General features: G+C 37.9%; 1 protein-coding gene across 1 annotated transcript in view; it reads left to right on the forward strand.

The window, feature by feature from the left end:
- The window catches only part of RASA1 (RAS p21 protein activator 1), a 125,561-nt gene that overhangs the window by 99,504 nt on the left and 13,831 nt on the right, over positions 1 to 12,226 (forward strand). The window contains exons 14-19 of the mRNA XM_049769090.1: positions 396 to 553; positions 920 to 996; positions 2,555 to 2,727; positions 3,016 to 3,175; positions 4,923 to 5,065; positions 7,177 to 7,292. Of these exons, the coding sequence (XP_049625047.1) occupies positions 396 to 553; positions 920 to 996; positions 2,555 to 2,727; positions 3,016 to 3,175; positions 4,923 to 5,065; positions 7,177 to 7,292 (827 nt within the window). The remainder of the gene's footprint in view (positions 1 to 395; positions 554 to 919; positions 997 to 2,554; positions 2,728 to 3,015; positions 3,176 to 4,922; positions 5,066 to 7,176; positions 7,293 to 12,226) is intronic.

Consider the following 12,226-nt stretch of genomic DNA (forward strand, 5'->3'; position numbering starts at 1 on the left):
CTCGGCTTCCTGCAGTGCAAGCACATTAATCTCTGCATTTAAGATGATGTTAAAAAAAATTAAATAAGATTTTTATTTTGAGTTTTGGCTTACCTAATGGTGCTGTAATCCAGAGACTAGGGAAACATCAGGCAAAAGGCTGCTTTCAGTTAATGCATAGGGCACTATATGTTGAAGATTGAACCTAAAGCTCATTCATGCAAAGGATATATTTCAGTCTATTTAGCTCTCTCCCCATTCCTTAAATTATATAGTTTTGTATCGCATAAAGAAGTAGAACTGGAAGATGTATTTTCTAAATAAAGAGGAAAAAGAAATTAGGGTTTGATTGCATGATAGTTGTTTTTTATGCCTAATATTTCTTAAAATCCAGATTAAAAAAAATTTTTTTTTAGGTCAGCAGTCTTGTTTTGCATATTGAAGAAGCCCATAAACTCCCAGTAAAGCATTTTACTAATCCATATTGTAACATCTACCTGAATAGTGTCCAAGTAGCAAAAACTCATGCAAGAGAAGGACAAAACCCAGTATGGTCAGAAGAGTTTGTTTTTGAGTAAGTCATTATTATTTTAAATCATTTTTTAAATAGTATATATTTTTTCCAATTATAATTGTTCATCTCTGTTAGTATCCTATTCTTGGTTTTTATATGTACTACTTTGTTTTACTAAAGCAGTGTTCCTGATTAACACTGCATGTTAATATTTATTAATATAGACATTCAACATTTTTATAATGGTTTCTAGCATTTATTTGAGATGGAAAGATGGCAGGAAAGTACTATTTGCTTGTCGTATTTCTGTAAACAAAATACAGTATGCTATGAATCATAGACCTAGAGAGCTTGACTGATACTAGAAATAAAGGAATTGGATAATCTGAAGCTTCGACATTCTGTTAATTCCCTTTTATCTTTTAGTGATCTTCCTCCTGACATCAACAGATTTGAAATAACACTTAGCAATAAAACAAAGAAAAGCAAAGATCCTGATATCTGTAAGTTGCTGTGGAATTTTCATTTCTAAATTTAAAAATATGCTGTGTACAAATGATACTCATATTGAAAAATAGTCCAACATGGAAATTAAGCGTTATAGACAGAATAATTGAAGAACTTTTTTGTACTTCTAAAACTGCTAATTTTTTAAATATATCAGAGAAAGATAAATATTGTATATAGTATAATCTTAATGTCCTAGCATCAAATTGCATATATATCTCCTCTCCACTTCCCAATGAATAAGAAAATAGCAGCAGTAGTCAATTTTCTCTGGTACTTTCTCTGTTCCTTCATTCTGCTTTTTAGTTTTTGCCTACTTGTACATGAATATAAAGAACTTCTGGAGACCAGAGATGGTACAGAGGATAAGATATATTTCTTGTGAACAGCTGCCCCAATTCAATCCCTGACACTGCTTATAGTACCTTGAGCACCATTTGGACTGATCCTTGAGCACAGCCCAGGAAGGAGTAAGCTCTCAGTACCTTTGGTGTGTGCCTCCTCTCCCCCCAAAGTATCTTTTATCCTTGTTTATTTTGGAGTGTATTAAATATTTATGTATGATAGCAAGCCCTTCTAGTTTTTCTGAGCAGCACTTTTTTCCAAGCCTGTTGCTAAAATGAGAGGCTTAGGATATTGCTTTCTTATAATCAGGATTAAGGAAAGAAATAATCTATTAATAGACCAAAACCTAAATTTTTCTTTATAGAATTTTTTTGTAATTTCAGAATCACAGAATAACAGCTGGTTGATACAAGTTAAGGTTTAATAAATGGGTAATTGTTTTTTAGTGGTTTCTGTTATATTAAGATAAATTTTTTCTCCTCAGAAATGAGAAAAGGAAGTCCTTATCTTGACCCACTCCTCCTCTTGCTTTCACTGCATATGTGATCATTTGCATATCCTTCTCTCCTGCTGTGTTGGCTTTCTTATACCTCTCTTAAATTATCCATGGGTTTTAAAATAAGCCTATCATTTTAAGGGTTACATGTTCGGGTGGATTTTTTTAACCTTCACAGGCTGAACTGAATATTTCTTTGCACGTTAGTCACATTAACCACGATCACAGCACTTACCACACTGTAGCATAAGTGATTTCTTGCCTTCTGATCTCTATGCAAGTCAGACTTTTTTAATCATGTTTATATCTTATGTCCCATTCTAACAGCATGGAGCAAATAGGCATTCAGTGGCCGAATTAATAAGCAAGCATTAAGTATTAAATCTCTGTCTCTTTCTCTCTGCTTTTTGTTGTTTGTTTGTTTTGTTTTGGGACAACATCAGTAGTGCTCGGGACTTACTCCTGGCTCTGTACTCAGGGATCATTCCTGATGGTGCTGCTTAGGGGACCATATACAGAAATTAAATTATGATTGGCTGTGTACATAACAATCTCTTTTACTGCTTTATTAGCTCTGACCCAACAATTCCTTTAATTAAAAGAAAACAAATGTTAACACCTTGAAGAGGTTAGAATACAAGGAAAGTTTAGTCTTGTTGCTAATTACACTGTTATGTTTTTAGACAATAACTGTTTGCTATTTTTCTGTCAAGTATTTATGCGTTGCCAGTTGAGCCGGTTACAAAAAGGGCATGCCACAGATGAATGGTTCCTGCTGAGCTCTCATATACCATTAAAAGGTATCGAACCGGGATCTCTGCGTGTTCGAGCACGATACTCTATGGAAAAAATAATGCCAGAAGAAGAGTATAGTGAATTTAAAGAGGTATTAAGATATTTACAGTCTAACCGTTTCTCGACAAGAAATGAAATTTTAATATTTTTAAGGTATATATTAAATATTGTGATTTCATAAATTAGTGGCATATTGACAAGCCAAGAGGATTGAAAATCCTTGTGATAGATAGTTGGCTATCTATTCATTTTATTTAGGAAATGTATTCAGTAGGACAGATTCCTAACTAAAAAATACAGATATAAGTATGTATGAAAGAACTCATCTGAGAGTTTTACTGTTGTGAATTTCAGCAACCTTTCTTGATATTATTTCTAGCTTATACTTCAAAAAGAGCTGCATGTAGTCTATGCTTTATCACATGTATGTGGACAGGACCGAACACTACTGGCTAGCATCCTACTGAGGATTTTTCTTCATGAAAAACTTGAATCATTGTTACTATGTACACTAAATGACAGAGAAATAAGCATGGAAGGTACAGTGTGAATGAAATATTGTCGTATTTTTAAAGTTATGTATATAAGAATGTAACAAATAATAAATCATTTGATAAGTTTCTCTTTTTCATTAAATGGTTCAGTTAGAATGTCAGCTCTGATTCTTACTTTCCAGGTGATAATTGGGTTCGTTATTAACACAAGTTTTTTTCTTGGCAAATTAGAAACGATTCTATGACAGTCCTGTGGCTTTTCATTATTATCTATGCATTTCATTTATGAGTAATTGGACTTGATCCTTAGTAACATATGGAGGAATAAAGAGAAAAAGTAAAAAGTGATTTGTATGTCTAGATTAGTAACATGTAATACTTAAGTGATTATTAAGAATTGTTTGCTGTACTCACCAGTCTCTCTTCTTTTTTATTTAGTAATTCATTGTACAAAAGTTAAGTGTCAGGGGACATTTTATTCATAACTTCTATAAATGGTACTTTTAATGCAATTTAGCTACATAAAAATAGTACTTTGTGATTGCATAAAACAATGCCAGAATGACCTATTTCCAAATTGCACTTCCTCAGGAACAGTGCTTTCTGCTTCCTTGAGGGTAAAATGGGAAGCAGTTTTTTAATCAGAGAAATGTAAATATATAAAATTGTCCAAAAAAGATGTGATATGTATCTTTTTAAGCATTGTGTTAAATAAGAAGTGAGGCGCTGTGTTTTTGACTAACAAGCTACCAGGATTTTGTTTTATTCTTATTTGTAAATTAACTAATTTTCCAAAGCATAGAAAGAATGAAGAGCAAAACTGGATTCTGTTTCTAGTCCTTGCATTGACATTTTGTTTATTAACAATATTCGCAAGGCGTTTTCTTTCTTCTTTCTTTCTTTCTTTCTTTCTTTCTTTCTTTCTTTCTTTCTTTCTTTCTTTCTTTCTTTCTTTCTTTCTTTCTTTCTTTCTTTCTTTCTTTCTTTCTTTCTTTCTTTCTTTCTTTCTTTCTTTCTTTCTTTCTTTCTTTCTTTCTTTCTTTCTTTCTTTCTTTCTTTCTTTCTTTCTCTCTTTCTCTCTCTCTCTCTCTCTCTCTCTCTCTCTCTCTCTCTCTCTCTCTCTTTCTTTCTTTACTTTTTTTTTTTTTTTTGCTTTTTTGGGCCACACCCAGTGACGCTCAGGAGTTACTCCTGGCACTGTGCTCAGAAATCACTCCTGGCTTGGGGGACCATATGGGACGCCAGGGATCAAACCAAGGTCTGTCCTGGATTAGCCGCGTACAAGGCAAACACCCTACCGCTATGCTATCGCTTCGCCTCCCCCTTTTTTAAATGAACATGGCAATATTAATCCTTTATTCTGTTTATGATCTAATGAAGTACTTATAAATCCTTTTGGACAGTTAACTTTATATAAATATAGGATATTATAAGAACTTCAGTGCCACATGCAACCAAATATATGCTTAGTTGAAGGAAAGATGAAATCCCTGAGTTTCATCCGCAACAGCACAAAGCTTCTCTGGATAGTACCTGAGGTGCCCCTGACTACTGTCAAGGTGGCACTCTCGTGTCTGCCACTGCAATGTCTGAACATCAACACATATCCTGGCTATCACTGAACTACCAGCCCTAAGACCAGATATTACCCAGAGTAGCTCCATACACCCCGAGCATCATTTGGAGAGCCCTTCCTTCACCTTGCAAAAATAAAATAAACTCAGTTTCTAGTTGTGTTTATATAAGTACAATTCTTTAAATAATCTATGAACCTATTGATACATTTATTCAGATGAAGCCACTACCTTGTTTCGAGCTACAACTCTTGCAAGCACCTTGATGGAACAATATATGAAAGCCACTGCTACCCAATTTGTTCATCATGCTTTAAAAGACTCTATTCTAAAGATTATGGAAAGCAAGCAGTCTTGTGAGGTAAGATTTTAATGTTTAAAATATTTTAGCAAAAAACATGTTTTAATAGGTAATGCTTAATATTAATGATTAAATTTTATTTTTTTATCTTTATTTAAGCACCTTGATTACAAACATGATTGTAGTTGGGTTTCAGTCATAAAAAGAACATCCCCCTTCACCAGTGCAACATTCCCATCACCAATGTCCCTAATCTCCCTCCCCCTCAACTCTGTTTGAGATAGGCATTCTACTTCTCTCACATCTTGACATTGTCACCTAGTTTTCAGTGTGCTATTGCTCTAACTGTACTCACCACTCTTTGTGGTGAGCTTCATATCATGAGCCAGTCCTAACAGCCCTCATTTTTATTGTCTCTGGGCATTATTATAATAATGTCTTTTATTTTTTTTAAAACCCATAGATGAGTAAAACTCTTCTTTGTCTACAGGAATTCAGGATTTGGCTCTGCTCGGCAAACCATTGGGTAGCTAGCTACTCTCTTGCTCCTGGGTCCCAATCTCCACTTAATCACATTTTAATAAAAATAGCTGTCTTTTTAAAATTACTCATTAAAAAATGTTATCAGAAGAGACTTTAGAAAATGATATACTTTGTTTATGGGTTAAACCCTCCAACTGCATGCTACTTTCAAAAATATTGAGCAACACAGGTTGATCCTTTTCTTGGAGAACTTCGTTGCATTCCTTGTTAGTTTCTGTATAGCATGTCTTAACATTTAAATTCATCAAAGGAGGCATTTGGGGGTTGTAGGTATATAATAAAATCCCCCCAGAATCAAATAAAAACATTGTTTTAGAACTATTAAGAATTCAGTGTATGGGCCGGAGAGATAGCATGGAGGTAAGGCATTTGCCTTTCATGGAGAAGGTCGTTGGTTCGAATCCCGGCATCCCATATATCCCTGGAGCCTGCCAGGAGCAATTTAGTGTGGAGCCAGGAGTAAACCCTGAGTGCTGCCATGTGTGACCCCCCCCCCAAAAAAAAAATTCAGTGTAAATTTTTTTGATTCAGTGAGAATTCCATTAAGATAAATAGACTATCATACAACTGTTCTCTCATTTCATTTGAAAGATAGAGCAACTACCAAAGGACAAAGTATGAAGTCTGATACAAAATTAACAAAAGAATACTGCTTGTTATAATATATACCAGTAGCTATTAAATCTTAACTGTATTGACATCAGTTTTACTAATTTAAGGGGGGAAATGATCATTTGGTATTGAAAATCTGGGGTCATATCATAGGTGACCTAACCATAAAAGATCATACAGAAATGCAGCAAATCTTTAGGATCTTTAGATGATCAATCCTGTTTGGTAAAGTAGGCTTTTATAAATGAGCTTATTCAATTTTCTAGATAGAGCATTTAATATCAAGAGTGATTGGAAAAATTTTGATAAAGGTCATGATTCTCTGTAAGATTTTTGGTGTTTTTATTAGTCATTAAATAGGTCTTAATTTTATTCAGAACTGCCTATTTTGTTGATTTTTGCTTTTGTTTTTTGGGGGGGGTCACACCCAGCAGTGCTCAAGAATTACTTCTGGAGGGCTCGGAGGATGACCATTTGGGATGCCAGGGATTGAACCCGGGTTGGCTGAAGCAAGATTTTCCCTACCCGATGAACTATTGCTCTGGCCCTATTTTATTTAGATTTTATTTTATCAAACAAATAAAACAAAGATAAATTTAAATAATAGTGTGGTGATGGTTCTATGTAAATACTTAAATGCTAATATTCGTGAATATGTGATCAGTAGAACTATGGTTTTTATCTTTTAAAATATAAAGCCTTCCTCTGTCTTAAAAATCTACAATAAAATACAATAAATGCATATATTTTTTAATACTGGTTTTAACCCCAAAGCAAATGAAAATTATTGATAATCACTGCTTGTTCTTTAGCTGTTAGTTTTAAGTAGGAGAGAATGGTAATACAGTAGGAGGTCCTTGGAGCATAGTACTTTAAAATGCTCACTTTTCAAAATAAACTCCTTTTATCAAAAGAATAATAGAGTTTGGAAATTACAATAAACGCCTTTAAAACAACTGTTTACTTATGTCAGTCATTGTCAAGATGTATTTATATTGATTTGTTTCTTCTCGTAGTTGAGTCCATCAAAATTAGAAAAAAATGAAGATGTGAACACTAATTTAGCACATCTATTGAACATACTTTCAGAGCTTGTGGAGAAAATTTTCATGGCTTCAGAAATACTCCCACCGTAAGTGGTGAAATTTTAACTTGACAAAGATTATATACCTGTATTTTTAAATCATTATAAACATATACATACATATATGTATATATATGTTTTCCACTATTCTCTCATTTTTCTCTGAAAAAGTTACAGTTTTATAAGATGTATTGTCTTTAATGAAAAATGCTAACATGAAAAACTCAGTAAAATATTTGTATTACAGTAAAAAATGTTTTTATGTAGACCAGCCTTCCTGGTTAATATATACCAGAGAATAAATTTACTTTGCGCGCGCGCGCGCGTGTGTGTGTGTGTGTGTGTGTGTGTGTGTGTGTGTGTGTGTGTGTGTGTGTGAAATATTTGTATTACAGTAAAATAAATGTCTTTATATAGATCGGCCTGCCTGGTTAATATATACCAGAGAATAAATTTACTGTGTGTTTGTGTGTGTGTGTGTGAGAAATATTTGTATTACAGTAACAGAAATGTCTTTATGAGGGAGGGACTTCAGAGCATAAAAGCCGGCTATCCTTTGCAAAAGCTGGCTCCCTGTGTGTGACACCAGGCGGGGAAAATCCGCGAAAGTACACCGGCCCAGTGGGGCTCAGCTGTGAAAGACTGTGAGTGTGACCTGTCTATGTCTGTCTACTGTCCTCTTGCGTGAAACTCTTGCGAGTGGGGCAAAAAGAGGCTCCAGAAACCTCGCTCGCCCAGACGCCATTTTCAGGGAGGGACTTCAGAGCATAAAAACCGGCTAACCTTTGCAAAAGCTGGCTCCCTGTGTGTGACACCAGGCGGGAAAAATCCGCGAAAGTACACCGGCCCAGTGGGGCTCAGCTGTGAAAGACTGTGAGTGTGACCTGTCTATGTCTGTCTACTGTCCTCTTGCGTGAAACTCTTGCGAGTGGGGCAAAAAGAGCCTCCAGAAACCTCGCTCGCCCAGACGCCATTTTCAGGGAGGGACTTCAGAGCATAAAAACCGGCTATCCTTTGCAAAAGCTGGCTCCCTGTGTGTGACACCAGGCGGGGAAAATCCGCGAAAGTACACCGGCCCAGTGGGGCTCAGCTGTGAAAGACTGTGAGTGTGACCTGTCTATGTCTGTCTACTGTCCTCTTGCGTGAAACTCTTGCGAGTGGGGCAAAAAGAGGCTCCAGAAACCTCGCTCGCCCAGACGCCATTTTCAGGGAGGGACTTCAGAGCATAAAAACCGGCTAACCTTTGCAAAAGCTGGCTCCCTGTGTGTGACACCAGGCGGGGAAAATCCGCGAAAGTACACCGGCCCAGTGGGGCTCAGCTGTGAAAGACTGTGAGTGTGACCTGTCTATGTCTGTCTACTGTCCTCTTGCGTGAAACTCTTGCGAGTGGGGCAAAAAGAGCCTCCAGAAACCTCGCTCGCCCAGACGCCATTTTCAGGGAGGGACTTCAGAGCATAAAAACCGGCTATCCTTTGCAAAAGCTGGCTCCCTGTGTGTGACACCAGGCGGGGAAAATCCGCGAAAGTACACCGGCCCAGTGGGGCTCAGCTGTGAAAGACTGTGAGTGTGACCTGTCTATGTCTGTCTACTGTCCTCTTGCGTGAAACTCTTGCGAGTGGGGCAAAAAGAGGCTCCAGAAACCTCGCTCGCCCAGACGCCATTTTCAGGGAGGGACTTCAGAGCATAAAAACCGGCTAACCTTTGCAAAAGCTGGCTCCCTGTGTGTGACACCAGGCGGGGAAAATCCGCGAAAGTACACCGGCCCAGTGGGGCTCAGCTGTGAAAGACTGTGAGTGTGACCTGTCTATGTCTGTCTACTGTCCTCTTGCGTGAAACTCTTGCGAGTGGGGCAAAAAGAGCCTCCAGAAACCTCGCTCGCCCAGACGCCATTTTCAGGGAGGGACTTCAGAGCATAAAAACCGGCTATCCTTTGCAAAAGCTGGCTCCCTGTGTGTGACACCAGGCGGGGAAAATCCGCGAAAGTACACCGGCCCAGTGGGGCTCAGCTGTGAAAGACTGTGAGTGTGACCTGTCTATGTCTGTCTACTGTCCTCTTGCGTGAAACTCTTGCGAGTGGGGCAAAAAGAGGCTCAGAGGAGCACGGCCGCTCCGCTTCGCTACGCGGCCGTGCACTCTTTCTAAGGAAAGAACTCCATTGCAACAAGAAGGAAAAATCACACTAAGAACGGCGCTATATCACAGAAGCAAACATTTCTCTCTGGACTGTCTTCTCTGTTACATGCTCGGGCCTAAGATTTGACCCAGTGTGAGGCTTCATCCACGGAGGACTCCCCTCCCTTAGAGGCACGTTAGCCCATCCAGAAAGGGAGGAGCCAGAGGAGTGTGCTGCCTACATCATATAGACAATGAATACCACTACAACACGTAGAAAAACCCACAATACAAATGTGACAATGGGGAAACAGCGCAGGCCAGCATCAGACATAGAGAATGAAGATGACAATTCTGAGGACCAGATAATGACTGAACAACTAATCAACCTCTCAGATAAGGACTTTAGACTAGCAATATGGAAGGTGCTCAACAGACTCCAAGAAACCATGGATCGAGTTGAACAGAACACTAATAAGAACCAAGAAAATATGAAGGCAGAAATGACAAAACTCCAAACTGAAATAACATGTCAACTAACAGGCCTGAAAAACTCAGTAAACGAAGTGAATGACAAAATGGATAAGCTCTGGGACAGGGTATCAGAAGCTGAGAATAGACTTGGTGCTGTGGAAGATGAGATACATAACAATTCCATACAGCAGGAGAGATTGGACAAAAAACTTAAAGCAAATGAGCAGACAATGGAAAAATTAGTCAAAGAATGGGAACAGACGAAAATAGAAGTCTATGATAAGATCAACAGAAACAACTTAAGAATCATTGGAGTCCCAGAGACCCAGGAAGAAAATTTCCAGGAAGAATCAATGGTCAAGAACATCATTAAAGAGAAACTTCCAGAGCTAAAGAATATATGTGATCAAATCCTGCATGCCCGAAGAGTACCAACCAAAAGAGACCCCAGAAAAACCACCCCAAGACACATCCTAGTCACAATGACAAATCCCACAGATAGAGACAGAATTCTGAAAACAGCAAGATCAAAAGGGGAAATCATGTTCAAGCAAGCTTCCCTGAGATTTACAGCAGACCTGTCACCAGAAACGCTCAATGCCAGAAAGCAGTGGTGGGATATTGTGACAAGACTGAATGAAATGAATGCTTCACCCAGAATACTATACCCAGCAAAACTCACTTTCCGGTTTGATGGAAGAATACATGGTTTCACAGACAAAAAACAGCTCAGAAACTTCACAGACACAAAACCAGTCTTAAGAGAAAAACTGAAAGACCTAATCTAAGACAAGACTACCCAAAAGACACACCAAATTTTGAAATAAAGATGGCGTTAAATCCCAGGACAATTCTTTCTCTCAACGTCAATGGACTAAATGCACCAGTTAAGAGACACAGAGTGGCTAAATGGATCAAAAAACTCAATCCAACCTTCTGCTGCCTACAAGAAACGCACCTGAATAGTCAGAACAAACATAGACTCAAAATAAAAGGCTGGAGAAAAGTTATCCAAGCAAACAACACCCATAAAAAAGCTGGAGTGGCCATACTAATATCAGATAATGCAAACTTTATACTCAGGAAGGTTGTAAGGGACAAAGACGGACATTTTATATTAATCAAGGGGTACGTAGAGCAGGAAGAATTCACTCTCCTAAACATATATGCACCGAATGAGGGGCCAGCAAAATATTTAATACAACTGCTGACAAATCTGAAAAATAATATCAACAACAACACAATAATTGTGGGGGACCTAAACACGGCTTTGTCAACACTGGACAGGTCAACCAGACTGAAACCCAACAAGAATATACTAGACCTGAGGAGAGAAATGGAAGAAAGAGGCCTAGTGGATATATATAGGACACTCCATCCCCAGAAACCTGGATACACATTCTTCTCCAATGTACATGGGACATTCTCCAGGATAGACTACATGCTGGCACATAAAACATACCTCCATAAGATCAAGAGGATAGAAATTTTGCAGACTACCTTCGCTGACCACAAGGCTCTGAAATTATTTGTGAACTCCAAAGGGACTCAGAAGAAACACTTTAACACCTGGAAGTTAAACAGCCTCATGCTCAATAACCAGTGGGTCCGAGATGAAATCAAGGAGGAAATCAAAAGGTTCCTGGAAACAAATGACAATAAAGACACAAACTCTCAGAACTTATGGGACACAGCAAAAGCAGTACTGAGAGGAAAATTTATAGCTTTGCAAGCACACATCAGGAAGGAAGAAGGAGCTTACCTGAGTAGCTTAATGACACAGCTAATAGAACTAGAAAATGCTCAACAAAAGGACCCAAGAACAGGAAGACAGAAGGAAATAACAAAGCTGAGAGCAGAAATCAACGAAGTGGAAACTCAAAAAACAATCCGAAAGATCAACGAAAGCAGAAGTTGGTTCTTTGAAAAAATAAACAAGATTGATAGACCACTGGCAAACCTAACAAAGAAAGAGAGAGAGAGAAACTTGATAACTCGTATCAGGAATGAAAAAGGAGAGATCACTACTGATATGACAGAGATTCAAAGGGTAATCAGAAACTACTTTGAAAAACTCTACGCCACTAAAAATGAGAACCTGGAAGAAATGGATAAATTCTTGGACTCTTATAATCTTCCACGGTTGAAGGAAGAGGATGTAGCATATCTAAACACCCCCATCACCATTGATGAAATTAAAACAGTAATCAAATGTCTGCCGAAAAACAAAAGCCCAGGTCCAGATGGATTCACTAATGAATTCTATCAAACTTTCCAAGAGGAACTACTGCCAATCTTGGCAAGACTCTTTCATGAAATTTGAACAAACAGAAACACTTCCAAATAGCTTTTATGAAGCCAACATCACCTTGATACCTAAACCAGACAGAGACGCT

This window comes from Suncus etruscus, chromosome 2 (genome assembly GCF_024139225.1).
Source record: "Suncus etruscus isolate mSunEtr1 chromosome 2, mSunEtr1.pri.cur, whole genome shotgun sequence".
NCBI lineage: Eukaryota > Metazoa > Chordata > Mammalia > Eulipotyphla > Soricidae > Suncus > Suncus etruscus.